At 40.0% G+C, this 21,918-nt stretch overlaps 1 protein-coding gene across 2 annotated transcripts in view; it reads left to right on the top strand.

The window, feature by feature from the left end:
• Positions 1-19,122, top strand: part of PCDH9 (protocadherin 9) — an 854,104-nt gene extending 834,982 nt beyond the window's left edge. For both annotated transcript variants that reach the window (XM_014073587.2, XM_014073588.2), the window contains exon 4: positions 18,482-19,122. In XM_014073587.2, the coding sequence (XP_013929062.1) occupies positions 18,482-18,855 (374 nt within the window). In that variant the 3' untranslated portion in view covers positions 18,856-19,122. The remainder of the gene's footprint in view (positions 1-18,481) is intronic.
• The last annotated feature ends 2,796 nt before the right edge of the window (positions 19,123-21,918 follow it).

The following is a 21,918-nucleotide window of genomic DNA, read 5'->3' as shown; positions in this document are numbered from 1 at the left end:
AAATACGCAGACAGCCTTGATTTTGTAAAATTCTACAGGGATCAACCCTTTGGAGCAACTGATAGTTTCCTTTTTTTTTCTGTTTAGCAATGAGAATGTATGTATATCGGGTCTCCTTGGCTTCCTTTGGGTACAGCATAGATCTAGCACTGTAAGGACTTTAGCATCTACTGCTTATTTCAACAGTTATGGTTCTTCATCAGGATGGAGATACAATCCTGAACTCATTCTGAAATAGGAAATGGAGACCCCCCTAAATGATTGATGGAACTTAACCTTGTTTTTCCTTGATTATTTTCCCATGATTAAAACTCCCTTTTACAACCCTGTAATCCCTTAATTCGGGGTAAAGTTGGGGCAACTGGGTGAAGCTGAGCATTTACTTGTCGGATGCCCTTCTTGATGCCTACACAGAGCTCACAGCAGATATTTTATATTTGCGTCCTAGGAGAGAAATATTTGCCGCTACCAGGGAATGAACTCTCAACCTTTCGAGTGGGAAGTGAGCGTCTTCACCAATAGTCCTCTCTTTCCCATGATTACTCTACTACATTTATTGTTAACTGGGTAGAAGGTCCTGAAATGATAATATGTTATAGATTTTTTAATAATGATTTGTAAAAGTAGTTAGTGAGGTCTTTTATCTACAAAACTCTGTTTACAGTTATGTGTGTGGAGTCCTTGATGCTCTCTGAGCTTATTTGTTTGCTTGAAGATATTTCAGTATCCAACTAGAGATAGTTATCGGTGAATAATGAAATGTGAACAAGCAAACATTCAAACCTGAAGAGCACCAAGGACTCCACAGTTCAATTCCCCCTCTCTCTCTCTCTCTCTCTCTCTCTCTCTCTCTCTCTCTCTCTCTCTCTCTCTCTCTCTCTCTCTCTCTCTCTCTGTGTGTGTGTGTGTGTGTGGTGGGTTCCTACCAGTTCGCACCTATTCGGTAGAACTGGTTCATCAACTCTACCGAACCGGTTAGAAGAGGTTCCACCAGTGGACCGGGAAAGCAGGCCACACCTACAGAAGAGGTTCCAAAAATTTTTGATACCCACCACTGCCACACAGAGAGAGAGAGAGACAGACAGACAGACTGACACAGAGAGAGAGAGAGAGAAAGAGAAAGAAAGGAAGAAATAAATAAAGAAAGAAAGAAAAAAGAAAGAAAAAGAGAGAGAGAGAGATGGAAGAAAAAAAGAAAAAAGGGACAGAGACAAAAGGAAGGAGAGAGAGAGAGAGAGAAAGAAAGAAAGAAAGAAAGAAAGAAAGAAAGAAAGAAAGAAAGAAAGAAAGAAAGAAAACACATGGCCGGCAAGCCACTCCCACCAGGTCACATGGCCGGCAAGCCACTTCCACAAAGGAGGCCACACCCACAGTGTAGGTTCCAAAAAATTTTGAAACCCAGTGTGTGCACCAGTGGTGGGGTTTTTGCCCGGTATGGCTAAATCAGTAGCAGCTTGGCGGCCTGGGTTGCTGGAACCGGTAGCAACCCAGGCCTGCCACGTCCCCGAACTGGTTCTCCCCATGGCGCCTTAGGCGCCACCATCTTCTTTTATGGTTCTGCACATGCGCAGAGCAATTTTAGTTGTACTGTGCATGTGTGCGCAGCGCACATCAAGCATTTCTGCGCGTGGTGCACCCCTGAGTAAGCCGGCAGTAGTCTCTGCCGGAACCTACCCCTTGTGTGTAGTCTTCTGTTGCAATTATTATATTTTTAATAGATGTAGTGAGCTTCCTACCAAAATTGGGGGAAAGTAGAAGAGAGAAAGAAAAGAAAAAAATAGAGTGAAAAAAGCACTTTCTGACTTTAGAAAAAAATATATTACCGTTTTCTGAATCTTTTCCTTTGGGTGAAGTTGAGAAGCCTTATTATTCCTACCTTACGGATGATATCACGGCTAAGGCTGAAAACTAGTGGCTTGCCCGAGGCAACCTAATGAATTCATAAGAGATATAAAACTGGGAGATTTCCAGGTTCTGCCTGTTGGCCAATTTTCTTAGCATTGCCTATAATAGCAATATACAAGATTCTCTCTTTTGGGAGGTGGAGGGTGGAGAATCCGGAGACTGACCTGGCTTGAAATAATGTGCTATGGATTCGGGTTCAAAAAATAGCAGAACAAAAGATTAAAAAAAACTGTGTAGAATGGAAAACAAAAGATACATTTAATTTTATTTTGGTTTCAGTTTACGTTCAACTGGAACAGATTAAAGGCAGTGAATGTTGATTCCTTCCTTCCTTCCTTCCTTCCTTCCTTCCTTCCTTCCTTCCTTCCTTCCTTCCTTCCTTCCATTCTTTTCTTGAGGTCCCATTTTCCCTGTTACATATTTCATTCTCCTTGCATAAGGAAATATTGAACCCTCTTTTCATGCCTACTAAAGATTTTAGGCTATTGACCCTGTTATCTTGTGCTAGGGGCTACCCTATCTATACTCCAAGAATTTGGAAGAACTCTCGTAGTTGACAATGAAGTTAGAAGTTTTATTCTGTACCTCTCTGCTGATATCTAAGGGGTTTGTCAACCTTTGTAGAACCTTCAATGCAATGTCTGACTTGGCTTCCCCATAATCTCCCTCTGTGTGTGTGTGTGTGTGTGTGTGTGTGTGTGTGTGTGTGTTGTGTGTGTGTCTGCCTCCTCTCTATCTCTCTCTGTTTCTCTCTCTGTCTCTCTGTGTCTCTCTGTCTGTCTCCCTCTCTCTTCCCCCCTCTCTCTGTCTGTCTCCGTCTCTCTGTTTCTCTCTGTGTGTGTGTCTCTCTGGGTGTCTCTGTCTCTGTCCCTCTGTCCCTCTGTCCCTCTGTCTCTGTCTCTGTCTCTGTCTCTGTCTCTGTCTCTGTCTCTGTCTCTGTCTCTCTGTCTCTCTGTCTCTCTCTGTCTCTCTCTGTCTCTCTCTCTCTCTGTCTCTCTCTCTCTCTCTCTCTCTCTCTCTCTCTCTCTCTCTCTCTCTCTCTCTCTCTCTCTCTCTCTCTCTCTCTCTCTCTTGTGGCTGCAAAGTTGATGTCTGATTATGATTATCATGATGTTACTTGCCACTCAGTCGCTTCCCTGACGAAGACTATCTCCATCATAACAGATGGAGGGGAAAGAAGGAAAACATAGGTTGGTATCAAGTGCTATAAACATCTGAACAGACCTAGAGTGAAGCAGAGAGCTACAGAAAGAGAATGGAACCAGGATTCCAGAATACAGGCAATATCAGTTGGGAAAGAAAGAAGAGACAGGGATGGGAAAAAGTCACAGAAGAGTGAGATGATACACTTGACAGGAACAGAATGTAGGCAAGAAGAGTCGGTCACGATAAAAGAGTGGTTAACATGAGATGCTCCTAAACTTCTTTTTGTTCTTGCTGGTCTGAGAGAGAACAGGAAGATCCCAAGGAGATTCCAGGGCAAAGAAATGTACTCAAGCTGTAACTGGTTGTACTTTAATTGAAAGATAATCCTTCTCACCTCCACCAAATGCAATCATCCCATGGGTTTACCTAAGTATACTTGGTGCAGGGTACCTTACAATTGATCATCATACTTTGCTCTGGCAATCTATGTGTCAGGAGAGGCTGAGAACTTATCCAGTGTGGTTGGCTGGAGAAGTAGAAGCAAGGTCCCACCTCAAGCTTGACTGACTCTTACTGGGGTTGTGTGCTGCTCCGTGGATATGGAAGAGGATGACTTTGACATGTCTTGACTTGAGAAAGGCTAATGCGTTACCTCCTTGGGTACAGCGATGCAGAAACCATCTTGCAAGCCAAATGGCTTATATGATATCTGGAGCTGTTTTTCATAACGTGGGTCTTGTCGGTATGTAAATTTTCTTCGACACCCTAGCTACTCAGTACTTACCATGTGTTTTTTTGCTGCTAATTGTTTCAGGACTATTTATTCATTTAGCACTGAAAATAATTTACATTTGGCAGTGTGGAAGAAATAGTTTTCTTCTTGCTCTTCTTAAAACACAATGTGGCATTTCAAGCAGTAAGTGTGTTATGGGAGAAACATGTCTTGCCTTTATTCCTGCCTCCTCATTTTTACCGCTACCATAACCGGACTGAAAACTTCAAGATGACCTCTACGTGATATCAAAGAGATACAGGAAATTCTAATTGCTTGATTCCATTTAGTGGCTGGATTGATTTTTTTCGCAGCTCACATTTAGTAACCTTAACCTTCCTTTCTCATGAAAAAAGTAAGGAATCAAGTTGCTGTGCATTTTTTTTTAATATTACTATTATCATTCTTGTCACCTCAAAATACCAAACAAGTGCTGACATTCTGATCGAGTGAATCTGTGCTTGGTTTAAAAAGGAGTAGCAATAAGCAAGATAGTTACTGATCAAAACATGCAAAAGCTGAATAAATTATCAGGCAAAAAGCACCGAGGTAGTTATTGCCTGCTTTGAGCTGGTTGACTTGAGCCTTGGAAGTTGACCCTGGATACCTTAGAGAATAGAATTTATCAAGAGCATGTAAAATAAGATTATAAATGAAATTTGTATTGATTCAGAAACACCAAAAATGATAACTTGAATGCTTTGCCACATCCCTGGCATTTGTTGTGGTTTGGCAGTGACCAGTGGAGCTGGCAGCAGATTCGGATAGTGAAGAGGTTGGCGAGGAACATGGGCCAGTCCTGGAGTCTGGAGAAGGCTTTGATGAGGGCTCTGTGTCAGAGGCAGAAATGGGGCCAGAGCCGTATGCCACCTATCTGCTGCCTTCAGAGTCAAACATCAGTGAGGCAGATGAACAGTTGGAGCCTGTTCCCAGTCTGCACATGTGCAGAATTGCTAGACAAAGGAAACAGCTAAAGAAAAGGGGCTGACTTGGGAGTAAGGCTAGAGGTGGACGATGAATGGCCTCTCCCAGAGGAAATAAAAAGGGAGCGAAAGGGGATTGGAGTTTGCAGGAGACAATTAGTTCACTTAATTGGTTCGTGACTCTCTGAGACTCCTTGCCAAGTTTTGCAGATATCAGCCTGTCAGCTCTACAAGCCAGATAAGGTCTGTGACTGTAAGACCTCCCTTGAAAGACTTTGCTGACTGTTATCTGCAGTTCAGCGGTTCTAATCTCACCGGCTCAAGGTTGACTCAGCCTTCCATCCTTCCGAGGTGGGTGAAATGAGGACCCAGACTGTGGGGGTGATATGCTGACTCTGTAAACTGCTTAGAGAGGGCTGAAAGCCCTATGAAGCAGTATATAAGTCTAACTGCTATGGCTATTGCTATGTACCAAACCAAACAGTTTGTTTGTTTGTTTGTTTGTTTGTTTATTGGATTTATACTCTTTGTTGGTGAGCCTTTCTTGAAGGTTCTGAAGTTTTCTAGTGGTGGGTCTCCCAGGAAGATGTCTGCCTTTTGTCCTTTGCAATCATTCTCTTTGATCAAAACTTTCTATAAAATCGGATGTACGTGACAAATGTTTGATAATGACATCTAGTTATATAAAGGTAAAGGTTGCCCTCATACATATGCTAGTTGTTCCCGACTCTAGGGGGCGGTGCTCATCTCCATTTCAAAGCCAAAGAGCCAGCATTGTCCCAAGATGTCTCCGTGGTAATGTGGCAGGCATGACTAAATGCCGAAAGCACACGGAACGCTGTTACCTTCCCACCAAAGGTGGTTCCTATTTTTCTACTTACATTTTTTAATGTGCTTTCGAACTGCTAGGTTGGCAGAAGATGGGAGAAGTAACGGGAGCTCACTCCGTTAGAATTCGAACTGCCCAACTGCCAACCTTTCTGATCAACAAATTCAACGTTTTAGCCACTGAGCCATCACGTTCCTTTATATAGGTCACCCTAGTTATTTAGGTAAGGCCAAAAAGAAGAAAATAGAGGTAACAATTTCTTCATTAATACAATCAAAGGAGAGAAACCAAATATGATTGTAGCTATCTTTAATCAACTGATTCTTCAAAATTCTTTTTTGTCATGTTGATTTTTTTTAGCCAATGCAATTTCCTAGCCTTTGAAATACCATTGATCCAGGGAAACATATACCATAGCTTTCAAGAGTTTTGCAACAGAAAATTTGGCAGCTAGCAACAAAAATGAAATCATTTACTTGTGTTACACCATGTTATATGTCCTGGGGAAAAAATGAACAATAAAGCTAAAGAAACATTAATTATAAATATCACAGTGAAACGTTTCGACAAAAAAATAAAAAAATAAAATGAATCCAAACAAGTAACTAAATGGCACATGGGAATTTTTTCTTTTAATGGAAGTGACAGCTGAGTGATGAATCAACATTTTATGAAAGTTCATGCACACATGCGTGTGTGCATCTACTCAACCAGACTCAGTAAAATAATTATAATTACCTATAATGAAAATATAACTGCTTGACAAGTGACTTTATATATCTCTTGTTTAGAAGAGCAGAAAATCTACATCAATGTTTAAAAGAAAATTTAAGGGGGCAATTACCAAAACTTGGTTTTAAAATATCTTTTTTTAAAAAAAACAACTCATGTTCTGATATTTTATGCTTCTTACATGTGTGCATGTTTGTCTGCATCTAATAAGGAATCCACAATCATGTCAAAATGAGCAGCACTGACAATTAGTTAATTACATTAATTAAGATTGTAATTCTGTATAATCTAACAGTCCTCTTCTGTTTTTTTCCTTCCACACTTTTTGTTCTGTAGTGCCAACTTGGCTACATTGTATTACTAATTGGCCTTGGAGCTATGTGATGATTATTGTTATCTAAGTCTATTGTCTAAATTCATACACGTAAACCAAACTGGAATTCGGGAGCAAGATTTTTGTTCTCTAAGTTCCCTTGATTGTGTGCGACAAGAGAGAGGGAAGAAGGGGAGACCGAGAGATTCCACCCAATATTAAGGAGGCCTCTGGCAGATAATTATGGCAAAGCTCTTGGCTGAAATGCTAAGAAAAACAACACTAAACTAAATCTCAGATTCAGTTGTTTGGAAATAAAATTCCTGATGCCCTACCGTCTTTCATTTTCCACAATAATCTTGGATAGGACTTATTGTGTGGTGGGCTTCAGAAGGCAGGAACCAGACTAGCATAGTTGCAACAGCATTTATTGACTCCAATATGGAACTGAGGAATTGCAGGCAAATGCCTGTAATTTATAATCTAGGCCCACAGGGCCTTAACCTAGAAATCGAAGACCTAGAAAAAGACAGCCCAGATATAAATGTTCTAAATTTCCCTCCAAAACGGTTGGCATCATCTAAAGGTTAGTTTCACTTTAGCACAGTTAACAGTGAGAGTCGTCTAAAGGGTTAGTTTCACTCTAGCACAGTTAACACAACTATATACAATCAATACATAACAGCCCTTTCCAGTGTGCAATAATTAGAATGGCCCACAATTGCTTCCATCTAGTGCAGAGCTGTTAAACTCATGATACATGTGACCACGCCGTGATGATGCAAGTTTGACACCCCTGATCTAGTTGGTGTCTGGAGGATTGCATGCTAGTTCTGTAGCCTGGATTTTGAAGTTGTTGTGGTCTGCCTGTAGAGCTGGCAGTAGAGTCAGACAGTGAGGAGATGGGGGAGGAACATGGGCCAATCCTGGAGTCTGGGGAAGGCTCGGACAAGGGCTCTGCATTGGAGGCAGAGGGGGGGGGGCAAGGTCATCTGGGAGTTATGTGCTGCTTCCAGAGCCTCCAGATATCAGCGAGGCAGAGGAACAGGGAGAGCCTGTTCCCAGTGTGCGCATGCGCAGAGCTGCCAGAAAACAAGAACAGTTAAGACTCAGGAGTAAGCCTTAGAGGTGATTGGCCCCTCCCATAGGACATAAAGGAGGAGCAAAGGCACATGAGTCTTTGCACGAAGCAACTTTGTTTATGTTGGTTGGCTTACATTCTGAACTCCGTTTTGACTCTTTGCTCCGTGTGGCCTTGACAAGCTAATTGCCAATTAGGTCTTTGGCAGCATTTCAAGGGAGATAAAAGTGGGTGCTTATCAGTCTTATCCCGAAAGACTTTGGCAGATTTCTATCAGACTCTTTACAAACTATTTATGACTCATTAAGGGCTGTGAATGAACATAATTCACAGCCTTTGAAATAAAAAGAGAGCTTTTGGGACCAAATGTGTTCTTTTTACTGTATCCGGAAGCCTAGGTCAGAACAGAAGCTTGAAGATTGCTAATGCTGAACTTCTGACTCTTCTCCAGTCCCAAAGTAATTCTCCAACTTTTGAGCAACAAGGCGTCTGAAGCAGCAGGTTGAAGGATGATCAGCCAGAAGTACCCTGCTAATTGCAGCAGAGAATTAATCAATGGCAAAAGAGTCTTGCTTCTGGGGATAATAAAATGAAATAAAAGACAACTGTGCCTTTCCACTCTTAGAACTTGAGCAGAACTTGACTGGTATAGATTATAATTTTGTTTTCCACCTGCTTGCTTTGAGACAGGTTGACAGCTATTAAGAGGACAGAAGCCAGAAAATAAAGACATTCTTGTAAGGACACATATTTACTGAGGCGTTTTCTGCTTCCATGCTATTATTTGCGCCTTCAACATTTTTTAGTGGTAAGGCAGATGTTTTCTATCACTTCGTAGAAAGTTAGCAACCACCTCTCCTAGAAGAATGAAGTATTTTAGGAAATATTAAGAAGGCAGAATATTATATTTCTCCTAAAAGAGAAGTGGAAATCTTAAGGGAGACAGAAACTCAGAGCTTCAACTCCTTGCCCCCAGCAGATATTTGGAGCCCATGGAGAAGGACTGGACCAGCCTATCTAACAGAAGACCTTCAGCTCCAGGGTGGTGGGATGAAGACATGACCCTCCATAACATAATAGGATTAATCCATCACTGCATTGCAAAACCTTCTCAGGACATTACATCAGCCCAGACTTCAACCAAACCTATCTCAGACAAATTCCTAGGATGGGAATCTGACAGCAACCAATAAAATGCATGCTCTTGCCACAGGAACAGGAAGCTCAAGAGCAAGGCCCAAAAGAGGATATAAATAACCCTCACTCTCCACTCCATGTGTTCAGCTTCCCTAGGACCATGTGCTTGATGTTTCTGCTTCATTAAACCATCTTTCCAATTAGCCTCCAAGTTTCCAGTGTCTTTCTCCCTACTTGGAACTGAACCAGACTGACATTTCTTCCCACAACTTCATCAACATTGGTGCCATTGGATACATAAGCATCTCAGATAAAGAACCAAGCTTATTTGGCATTGATTAAAGAGCAAATATTTTAGGAAAAGGGAGAAAAATATTTTAGGAATGCTTTTGTGGAGGAAGGAGAAGTGGGTGAATGCAGTAATGAAATTAAAGCACCAGGAATTCCTTTTCAAGAGCTGTACCTGGAAAGGAAAACAACTGCTTCAATTAGTAAATATGATTTATATATAATTCCAATATGATGTACAACATATGTCCAATTGGACTCCACTGAAAACAATTATATATATAAATCCATACATACTTCATGGTCCCAGTAAACAAATATGTTTATATATTGATATCAATGAGCAAAATAAATACACATTCCCCTCTGAAGATTAATGTAAATACAGCTGCAGTAGAATCAAACATACATGCTTATCTTTTATACTATATACTTTGTGGTGTTTGTTTTTGCATTGAGTATTCTTTATGTATCTAATTTCAACAGAGATGCCCAGAGTCTTTCAACTTAGAAAATATTAGAAACAACAATAACAGCTACATTTTTCCCTTTATTTTAAAGCAAGCTTTACGAAAAAGTACCCACAATTTTAAAAGAAAAAGAGAAAGAAGCAAAGTATAGAAACAATAGCATATAATAAATTGCAAAGTATCAAAACTTACTTACATATCTGCCTGTCTCTCTCTCCATCCATTCATCAATCAATATATCTGTCTGTCAGTCAATACATCCATCTACCTATCCATCCATTTAACTACCTATCTATCCATCCATCCATCTACCTATCCATCAATCCACCTATTCACTTATCTACCTAGCTATCTAACCATCCCTCCATCTACCTATCCCTCCATCTACCCATCCCTCCATCTACCCATCCATCCATCCACCATCCATCCATCCATCCATCCATCCATCCATCTATCCATCTATATATCGTATGTATGTTAAATGCTGTTGCGTTTTTGACTCTTGGAATTTGCCTGGCTAAATTCCTACAGTTTGCTTTGTAAGATTGTCAGAAGTGGTTTGCCCTTATTGTCTTCTTCCTAGGTATAAAAGAGAATTATCTAAAGCTCCTCCAGCTGGCTTTGTGCCTAAGGCAGGATCAGAACTCATGGTACCCTTGTTTCTAGCCCAATGGTTTAATCACTAAACCAAACCGATTAACCAGAGAGTAGTGCTAAAACGAAACTCTCTTCCACTTTAAAGTATGGTTTTACTATGATACGATGCAAGTTTTTGAGCTATGTGTTTTGACTTGCTATATGGACTTAAAAGGGATGTGGTGGCTCAGTGGCTAAGACACTGAGCTTGTTGATCAGAAGGTTGGCAGTTCAGTGGTTCGAATCCCTAGCGTTGCGTAATGGAGTGAGCTCCCGTTACTTGTCCCAGCTTCTGCCAACCCAGCAGTTAGAAAGCATGTAAAAAATCCAAGTAGAAATATAGGAACTACCTTTGGTGGGAAATAACAGCGTTCTCTGCACTTTCGGTGTTTAGTCATGCCTGCCAAATGACCACGGAGACTTCTTTAGACAGCGCTGGCTCTTCGGCTTTGAAATGGAGATGAGCACTGCCCCCTAGAGTTGGGAACGACTAGCACATGTACCTTTACCTTTATGGATTTAAGAATCACCAGGGTAATTATGATGAAGAACCATATTTTTCTTTCAATTTCTCAACTCTGTTTCCATCCTTTTTTGGTCTTGGTGACTTCATGGATCTGGGAATGCAGTTTTCTTCAATGCTGCCACATGGACATGGGCTGTCCTTCCTCTGAGATATCCTTTCAATTTCCCTGTCTTTCATGGCGTCCTGGGATTTCCTGGCATTTTCAAAGGACAAACTCAATTCACCTCTGCTTAAATAAATAAATAAACGCTTCAAAATCAGTCCAAATGAGAAGTATCAAATAATCAAGTTTGTTCCATATGACAGCTGGTGGCAGATGGCCTGGAGACAGGGGGATACTATGGATGGATGAGAATTTGTCTGAATTTATGTATGACTGATTATAATGTGAAGTAACTGAAACACTTGGATGAAAGAATGGACTTCCCTTAGAACTGGAATGGCATTCAGTTTTGTGTGAGCAAGGAAGGCATACACCCAAACGGGACATACAGGTCTTTTGTAGGAAAAGGTCAGGGGAAAAAATAAAAGTGATAGAATGAGCAGTTGGCAGTTAAAATATTTGTTATCCAGAATCAAAAAGTGCTAGAATGGGTATTTTAATGTGGGCCCAAGATATACACAATTACTGCATAGTTGGAGCTGCATGCCCTAACTGAATAACAGAGTTGGAAGGGATCTTGGAGATAGTAGAGTAGAGTAGAGTAGAGTGGAATAGAATAGAATAGAATAGAATAGAATAGAATAGAATAGAGTAGAGTAGAGTAGAATAGAATAGAATAGAATAGAATAACAGATTTGGAAGGGACCTTTGAGGTCTTCTAGCCCAACCCCCTGCTTAGGCAGGAAACCCTACACTACTTCAGAGAAATGGTTTTCTAATCTCTTCTTTAAAAACTTCCAGTGTTGGAGCATTTACAACTTCTGGAGGCAAGTTGTTCCACTGATTAATTGTTCTAACTGTCAGGAAATTTCTCCTTAGTTCTAAGTTGCTTCTCTCCTTGATTAGTTTCCACCCATTGCTTCTTGTCCTGCCCTCAGGTGCTTTGGAGAATAGCTTGACTGCCTCTTTTTTGGGGAGAACCCTGAGATATTGGAACATTACTATCAGAAGTATCTTAGTCCTTTTCATTAAACTAGACATACCCAATTCCAGCAACTGTTCTTTATATGTTCTAGCCTCCAGTCCCCTAATAATCTTTGTTGCTATTCTCTGTACTCTTTCTATAGTCTCTGCCTCTTTTTTACATCGTGGCAACCAAAATCAATAATTTATTTTAATAAATACATGGTGGTGGCTACTGTTATTGTTTATGAGATGTGCCCCAACTCAAAGCTGTAGAAAAATGGAGGAATGGAACAAATAACAGATCTATTTAAAGTAATTGTTTGTGGTCAGATCTCTGACAATTTGTGCAGATAATGCATTTTTGTCCCCCAGTAATAATTACTTGAGCAAAGATGTGAAACAATTCCAAAGCTCACCCTTGTAAACTTAGAAAATGTTCAGCGAGGGAAGTGTGTGTTACTTCATTCTGCCTCAGAATTAAGCATCTTAGATCTCAGTGGCTGAAAGGGAAGGTAGCAAACTCAATGAGAGCTAAATCTCTCTGAGATTAATTTGACAGAGTTTAAAGGGCTGTGAGAAGATTTTCATCCCAACCATAACAGCTTATGTTTCATTTAAAGATCATTCTAAAAGAGACATCAGCAGTTATAGGAAGCTGAGATTCATGTATTCTGTTTCTGCAGGCCTGGTGAAAATGAGGAAGCCTGTGGATGCTGAAGGATCACACGGGTTTAAGTGCATGGCATCCATTCAACATTGATGCCTAACGCTGAAGCACAGCATTGTTCTTCAACATTGTGTTCCAGTATTTGAAGTCTTTCATGTGCTCAAATGTTGAAGTGTTCCAGTATTTGAGGAGATGCCACAAAGAAGAGAGGGTCAACCTGTTTTCTTTTTTTTATTAAAAGTTTTAAAGAGTTTTACAATTATATACCTTCCTTCCGTTCCCCACAACCCCACATCCCCTCCCCCCCCAAATATCCCAGAACAAATACAGGGTATAAACATTTAGCAACCATATACTAAAATAAACTAACTAACTTTAGCATCATCCCTCGCTTGTATTTTAACTCCCCTTTTGTAAGACTAAGTTGTGACATTCCTTGCTCATTCATTCATAACCTATCTGGAGTTTCTTAGTCCCATATTTATTTTGAATGTAATCAGTCCATCTTCTCCATTCCAGCTTGTATTTCTCATCTGAATGATCCTTGAGATCCTTGCTGATATTTTAGCCATCTCTGCTAAGTTTGTTACTTTTAACATCCATTCTTGAATTGTAGGCAATTCTTCCTTCTTCCAGTACTGCGCCACCAACAGTCTTGCTGCCGTTGTTAAGTTCAGAATCAAATTAGTCTCTATAACTGTACAGTCAGTAATTATACCTAACAAGAATAACTGAGGAATAAACTTTATCCTCTTTTTGAGAATATTTTGCATAATCCACCATATTTTTTATCCAAAATGCTTTGACCGTTTTACAAGTCCACCATATATGATAATACGTAGCATCAGCACAATCACATCTCCAGCATTTGGGTTGTAAGTTCAGATACGTACAAGCTAATTTTTAGGGTCAACCTGTTTTCCAAAGCACCCGAAGGCAGAACCAGAATCACCCGATGGAATCTAACCAAGGAGAGAAGCAACCGAGAACTGAGGAAAAATTTCCCAATGGTGAGAGCAATCAACCAATGGAATGGTTTACCTCCAGAGGTTGTGGATGATCCATCGCTGGAAACTTTCAAAAGGATACAATCATTTATCTGAAAGGCTACATGGCCTCCTGCTTGAGCAGGTGGTTGGACTAGAAGACCTCCAACCAGTGGTGGGTTTCAAAAATTGTTCGAACCTACTCTGTGGGTGTGGCCTCCTTTGTGGGAGTGGCTTGCTGCCCATGTGACTGGATGGGAGTGGCTTGCCACCCATGTGACCGGATATGAAGATGCCGACGACACTTGTCAGAACCACCTTAAATTACCTCACACACAGCACTGGCATGCATAAGAATAGGATGTAAACTTGTTTTTTAAAAGGCATCTTTGGTTTGCGTTAAAACAACTTCAACACACACAATGTTCTGATTGCACCACAAACGCAGTAGTCATCCTTACCTTTCACAGAGGCACTGAGTTTTATAAATAGGAGCATGATAGTGTAGAATAATCATATCCAAGGACCAGTGGTGGGTTTCGAAAAAATTTGGAACCTCTTCTGTAGGTGTGGCCTGCTTTCCGGGTCACTGGTGGAACCTCTTCTAACCGGTTCGGTAGATTTGATGAACCAGTTCTACTGAATAGGTGCGAACTGGTAGGAACCCATCTCTGCCTCCAACCAACTCCATTTTTCTATGTTTAATATTAATGCTATTTCCTGAAATATACTTGGCTAATGGAGCACTTGGTCTCTGTCTCTCTATGTCAGTCAATCAGTCAGTCAGTCTATCCCTCTCTCTCTTTTTTTTTTCTCTCTCTCTTTCCCTCAGCCTGCCTTCCCCTCCCTCCCTCCCCCCCTCTCTCCACACATGTGTGTGCGGGTATTTCTGAATAGGTAAGATTTAATCCTTGACAAGTCATTCTGTTTTGGGTCAGCAAGATAGGATTTTGTATTACTGTGTGGGGGAAGAAAATGAGAAAACCCAATTAAAAGCAAATTGCTATTGTCAGCAGAAAAGAAAATAATCAGCATTTAACCTATAGATTAACCTTTGAAAATGTTAACAATATGCTGGAGGTAGTCCTTTATACCAGCTGTTTCTTCCCTCTTTTCTCATGAAATACCTGTAGCACTTTGATTATAACAGTGAGGGTAGATTAATAAAGGATCTTTTTTTTTGGTTGTTTTTCTGCCACTGAAGCTCCGAAATAGAAAGCTTGAAAGTGTAGAGGTGTTTGAAAAATGCAGGGAGTCCCAACTGCTTGCATACTTTTATGGCATTTTATTTCATTTATGTTAATCTAGACCCAGTGTGTTCTCAGGGGTTACGATAGCAGAATCAAATAAATGAGAAGGAAAGGAAAAATAACAACATTAAAAACTCCAGAGGCTTAACAGCATTCAATAAACTGCTTCTTTAATATAAACTTCTTCAAAATCTATGACATTCAAGGTGGAATCTTGTTCTTGCTTCTCTGAGAGTAACTGCAGCTGAAGTCAGCGTTGCATAAGACTGTATTTCTAGTTCTTGGCAGTTAAGAAAACATACTGTATAATGGTATGATACGCTGCTTGAACAGCCGCAGACAGGAAGGCACTACAGAGAGTGAGTACTGTATTTTTGGAAGTAAAAGACACACTCCCCCGTCTAAAATAGGGTGAAAATTTGTGTGAGTCTTGTACACCGAATGTAGCCCCCCCACCCACCAAGTCTCACCCTTTGGCCTCTGCCTCCCAGCAATTCCCCTCCTTGCAGCAAACAACAAACAGTCAGCTTCAGCATAACCTGATTTGTTAATTTGGGAGCTTCCAAAAAAATATTAATTTCCAAGGAACTTCTTTTTAAGCAAAGAGCAATCGGTTATCTGTAGATAAGATAAAGAAAACAGTCTTTCCCTCACTTTTTACAACCCTATAATCCCTGGCTTCAGGACAAGGTCAGTGTGAATTAATGAAGCTGAGCATTTACTGGACGGGTGCCCTTCCTGATACCAACATGGAGTTCAGAGCAGACATTTTCTCTTTGCTTCCTGATAGAAAAAAAGTCTGTTGCTGCCTAGGATTGAACTCTCAACTTTCCGAGTGAGAGGTGAGCATCTTCACTTCTAGGCCCCTGCGTCGCTTATATAAAGAAAGCAACTTACTTCGGAGAAAATAGGAAAGTTAAGAATTTTGCGGGGAGCGGGAGATTGTGCTAATCATTTCCATTTAAAGCAGTCGTATATTCAGACTCTCATGAGAAATTGTTGGTAGGAGTTGAAAATGGAAGGCTAAGTCACTTGAGATGAATGCATTTCACTTCCCCATCATATCTTCCCTGGTTAAATCAATAACTCATCTGCAGTTTCACTCCATTGAGAAATATGCAGAGAAAGAGCATAAAGTTTGTGCCTGTGGAAACAGGCCAAGACTCATTATCTGAATTCTGGGCTAGGCTAGTATTTCCACTAGAGTTTCTGTGAACAAGTGCACAAAGTATTTTGCATTATATTCCAAATAAAGTGGCTGCAGTTTTGATTTTGAGACACTGAGGAAAAAAAAGAAGATAACTAACTTCCTTTGTCTGACCAGTGCAATCTTTCTCAAATTAATTCCTCCTTATTTGCACATTATTCTTCTGACAATTTCTATACAGTAAAATGACGCAATCACATTCCAGACAGTTCTCTGGGGTTGTTGTTGTTTTCAGTGTGAACGTTCCCTTCTTTCTCCAGACTGGAGAAAGCATTCGAGGTCAACACTTCTGCAGTCTGGACTGCTTCCTCTTCAGGAATATGTAATATACAGAAGGATCTTGATAGACTAGAACATTGGGCAATATCTAACGAAATGGAATTCAATGGTGAAAAAAGTAAAGTTCTACATTTAGGCAAGAAGAAAAAAATGCACAGGTACGGTATAGGTGGTACCTTGCTCAATAGTACTAACTAGTGAGAGGGATCTTGGAATCCTAGTGGACAACCATTTAAATATAAGCCAGCCATGTGCAACAGCTGCTAAAAAGGTCAACACAGTTCTAGGCTGCACAAACCTGAATCAAGGTCATGTGAAGTGTTAATATCACTTTATAAGGCCTTGGTAAGGCCACACTTGGAATACTGCATCCAGTTTTGGTCGCCACAATGTAAAAAAGATGTGGAGACTCTAGAAAGAGTGCAGAGAAGAGCAACAGAGAGGATTAGGGGACTGGAGGCTAAAACATATGAAGAACGATTGCAGGAACTGGGTATGTCTAGTTTAATGAAAAGAAGGATTAGGGGAGACATGATAGCAGTGTTCCGATATCTCAGGGGTTGCCACAAAGAAGAGGAAGTCAAACTATTATTCAAAGCACCTGAGGGCAGAACAAGAAGCAATGGGTGGAAACTGATCAAGGAGAGAAGCAACTTAGAACTAAGGAGAAATTTCCTGACAGTTAGAACAATTAATCAGTGGAACAACTTGCCTCCAGAGGTTGTGAATGCTCCAACACTGGAAGTTTTTAAGAAGAGATTGGATAACCATTTGTCTGAAGTGGTGTAGGATTACGTGCCTAAGCAGGGGATTGGACTAGAAGACCACCAAGGTCCCTTCCAGCTCTGTTATTCTATTCTATTATCATATACTTCTGTAAATAAATAAATCAGCCCATTTGAGAGGGGGGAAACGAATGAACAGTCTGGGAGAACTTATCTCTGTTTTGCATATGTTAAGCAAAGAATATGCAAAGATAGGGATTTTGCACAGTGTTGTAGTGGAAAGCCTGTATTTGGGCCATCAACTCCAACACACAAACAAACACACACACACACACACACACACGGTGCAAACATTAGTGCATCTCTGGAAGAAGCCTCTGTTTGAATATAATCACCACTAGAGTTCGCGATCTCCCTTGGTAATTGGCTCCATTCAAAATTGCATCACAACTACCATTGACTGGTGCTAATGGTTGATACGGGTTGCTGCCAGCTTCCTAGGTATCAACCAAGTATCTTCTTAAAATATAAGATGTTCTGAGTAGTGCAGTTTTTTGCCGTTCCGCTGGTGTTATTGCAGGAAGTTGCAATTTTTTTTTAATTGAAAATTTTGAGACTGTTGGTGGCGCAATACTGGAAGAAGGAAGATTTGCCTACTATTCAAGAATGGACATTAAAAGTAACAAACTTAGCAGAGATGGCTAAAATATCAGCATATCTCAAGGACCATTCCAATGAGCGATATAAATTGGAGTGGAGAAGATGGATTGACTATACTCAAAATAAATATGGGACTAAGAAATTCCAGATAGCTTATGACTGAGGCAACAAGGAATGACATAATCTGTTTAGAGTTAGCCTAGCAAAGAGGAGTTAAAGTTCAAATGATAGAGGATATTAATTTTATACTTTTAAGTTTACTTTAGATTATTTTTGTTAAAGATTTATACCCTGTATTGGTTCTGGGAAGTCGAGGGAGGGAAGGTTGGGAGGGGTGGGGTTTGGGTGGGGAGGGGGAGGGAAGTAAACATTTGTAAAAGGAAGTTGCAATTTCTTGATGTATCTTATAAAATTCTTATTCTTCTTATTATTATTGAAGGAAACTGCAATTTCTTGAAGTGTTTTGTAAAATTCTTGGACATAGTGACAAGCGCCCCAATGTCACTGGGTATCACCGTTACATGTTTCATCCATAACAGTGTAGTTTTGACGGTCAGGTTGTGATATTTCATAATTTTTTTCCAGTTCTTTTTCTTGGACTTCGGCGTCTCCTGGTACTGCGATATCAATAAATTGTACGCTTCAGTTTTTAACAACTGTGATATCTGGCATATTGTGTTCCAAATTATAATCCGCCTGTATTCGAAAGCCCCACTATTAGTATTATTGTTGTTATTATTAATCATCATTATCATTGCTGTGCTTGTGATTCTGTTGGTGTGTCTAAATGTGACGTTTCAAATTCTAACTACTTTCTTTCTTTCTTTTTCCCCTACTCTCATTCCTTCTCTCCTTTTGCCTCTCCCACACCTCTTTGTAGATGGACCTCTTGGCCCCCGAGGACTGGCCGAAGCTACAGAAATGTGTACCCAAGAATGTCTTGTGCTGGGCCACTCAGACAACTGTTGGATGCCCCCTACCTTGGGATCATACCCCCAGCCCAAGTCTCCACTCTCCACCTTTGCACCTCAGAAGGAATGGGTGAAGAAAGACAAACTGGTGAATGGGCATACGTTGACCAGGTCCTGGAAAGAAGATAGCAACAGAAACCAGTTCAGTGACCGGAAGCAATTTGGCTCCGGGGAAGGGCATTTCAACCCTGGCAATCACATGACAGACATTCCTTTGGCCAACTTGAAGTCCTATAAACATGCAACAGGAGCCGTGGAGAATCCGAAGGAAAACCAGCTATAAGGAATGGTTTCTTTGGAGCAGGGACTTTAGCCTAGTTAGACTTGCTAATACCGTGTGTGTGTGTGTCAGAGCTTTATGTACTGGGTAGACCTCTAGAACTATGCGTCACATAGCTGAGATATGCATAACTGTGGGATAGCTCCATTGAACTACAATGCAACAGCATTTCTACTAGTTGTGTGGTTTTTTTTTTTGTTACATAGACATAATCAAACTCTTACAGAGATCCTCTCCCGTTGGCAAATATCCTGGTTTTTTTCTTTCTTTCTTTTTCAATTTATTGGGGATAATGGGGTGGGGCTGTTAATTAGCTTTTTTTAAAAAAAGATATTTTTTATTTTTACCCTGGACTGCTGCTGTAAACAGTAGAAAAAGTATATTGGAAGAATGAGCGAAAAAGAGAATACTGCGTGTATGTCTGTGTGAGTGAGTGAGTGAGTGAGAGAAGGAGAGAGAAAGAGAGAGAAATGAATTGCAATTCTTAGAAAGTATATCCAATTAGAAAATTGTGTTATTGTCGCCATTGAACCTGTGCTGGGACTGCTATACTTGACATCTTTACTGAAACAAAACAACTAAAACTGCAAACATTAAACCTACTGTGCTATTAACAACGTTAGTGGACACTTGTTAAGTCAATCAGTGTTCAAGTACTTGTAAATAGAACAAATTATTACTAATAACTTTTGTGTACTTATAACGTTCACCTAAAAATACTGTAGCATAATTCTGTGTTTCACAGTTACTTTTTATTTTTATTTTTGTCCCCTACTTTATTTCATTCCTTCCTTTTCTTTAAAAGAAAAGAAAATGTTTGTTTTGGTGATGGTGTTTCGTGTGAAATAATCTGTCTGACACACCATATTCCAAGGAACTCAAAACACTTGTGTTAAATAAACAAAATAAAACAGAGCAAATAAAGGGATCGGGTGGGTGGGAGTTTTGATTTCACCTTTTTTTTTCTCTAATTAAAAAAAAAGAAAATTCCATTTGCTAGTTCTAAACTATAAATACACTTGAAACAAGGGCTTTGAGATTTCAGCCACAATTATGATGATTTTTTTCTCCCCCTTATACTATTCCTGATTTGGAATCGAAAAGGAGCGACGGGGGGGCCATCAATTGTGATGGCAGCTGGATGGGTTGACCTTGATAGCAAAGTTGCAGTGTGTGGGTTGCACACTCACACGGATGTTGATCAAAAGCAATGGAGGGTTATTTGCTATGGACACAGTCCATTAAGAAGGTTGGCTGCGTGAGTCCCAGTGAAATTAACGAAAGATATTCCAGAACCCATGTTTCTTCATGGGGCATGGGAAGTCAAATTTCCAAGGTAATTGTGCCATGCAGCACCAATCTCTAGCAGTTGATTTCTTTACACTTGAGTGATGTCTGTGTTTTCTTTTTAATTTGGGACAGTTCTTATTGCTGAAATGGCACCAATTGTGTTGATCATCATCTGCCTTGATGTTGTAGTAACACAAGTGTTTTTAGATCATAGCCACAAAAAATATTTAATGTGTTGTGCCTTCATAATGTAACCAAGCATTCTCCTGGTAGGCTAGTTGGGGGGAAAAATGAAAGAGCTAAGTCTCTACTTCTTGCTGTTTAACTGTTTGTTCTCATCGTTGGTCAATGCCTGGCAAATAACCAGTTTCACTGTCACTTGAAAAAGAACCAACAAAGTGACTCTAATGTAATAAGATCTCAGTTGCATGTCTAACAAATCCTAACCAACAATCTTAGGCTTTTTGTTTTCTTAAGGCATGACAAAAAAAAATTAAACAAATAGCATGCAACATAGGGGAGAAATCGTCCTTAGAGGGAAATTAAAAGTAAAAAATTATCTTGTGCCACAGTTAAACATTCGTCTTCAAATGAACTCAGACAATAAAAGTTGAAAATATCAGTGGTTAATTTCTTTTTACCAACAACAGCAATGTCAAAAAAAAAATTAAACTAACTGAAGTTGTGTTGTATATAGCAGTTCTTATTTTATTTCCTCCACAGTATAAGAGCATATAATGGGCTAGGGGTGCATTGCTTATTACTACGGTACTTACGTCCGTTTGTGAGGGGTGTTTGATGACTTTGACTGAATAAATATCTAAACAGTTTTCCTTGTTACTGCTTTGCCAGTTCAACGTTATTTACAGTTATTCAGCTCTTGCAATAAATGTTCTGAATTCCTGATTGTCTTGTGGGAGTTTTTAGCCTTATGAACTCATCGATGGGGGAAACAAATAACAACAAGAAAGTAATATTCTCACTATCGTTGGCTGTCCCTTTCCTTCCCCTGAATCTCTCCCACTTCCTTGTAGGAAATGACCAGGCTGAACCCAAAGGAGGGGTCAAACACATCATAAGTCATGAATCCCTGCGTGCTTGCAAGATCTAAGTCCACCCCACCTTGAATGCCTTTCTTATCTCCTGCTCATTTCTCTTGACTGTTAGTTGGTCAGATTCTTAAACTTACAATAAATATTTATACTCATTTGAACTGCCTGAATCTCCTGATTTCCCTGGCATTTGATACAGCCTCCCCCTTCCACCCAAACTAAGGCGTAGCCAGTTGAAATTGGCAAAAGTTGAGAATATTGAAGTCTCTGGAAAAAAGGTTAGGATAATGTAGTTATCATAACCCTATGAGTGACAGCAGTCTTTAAAAGCAGAATGAAAAGCAAGATATCAGACATGGACTGAGTCTTAATCCACCTTTGACAGTGTACAGTGAGTAATTTTAAGGCCAATTGCTTAACATCTCCTTGTCTTTATCATGATGCCTAGAGTATCAGGACAACCTGGGATAGAAGTGCTGCTAATGGTGATATTCCAGCCTTCAATTTTACAATTTCCTTCCAAAAATCCAAAGAAACAGTCATTGCTAGCCAAACAAGGATATGATGAAAATTTAACAGTAAATAGTAGGTACAAAATACTTCCAGTTGAGTTTAAATTGAGTTCCAAGTAACTTAATCCAAGACAAAGATAATATAAATTATAGTGAAGCATTCCAAGAATATTATGGGAATGGAGACAGTTGTAGTTATGCTTCAATTTGAG

This window comes from Thamnophis sirtalis, unplaced genomic scaffold, assembly GCF_051295495.1.
Source record: "Thamnophis sirtalis isolate CommonGarterSnake01/CBP01778 unplaced genomic scaffold, rThaSir2_p1.2 scaffold_12, whole genome shotgun sequence".
NCBI lineage: Eukaryota > Metazoa > Chordata > Lepidosauria > Squamata > Natricidae > Thamnophis > Thamnophis sirtalis.
Note: the sequence above shows the minus strand (reverse complement) of the source record. Positions and strands in the feature narration are given on the sequence as shown.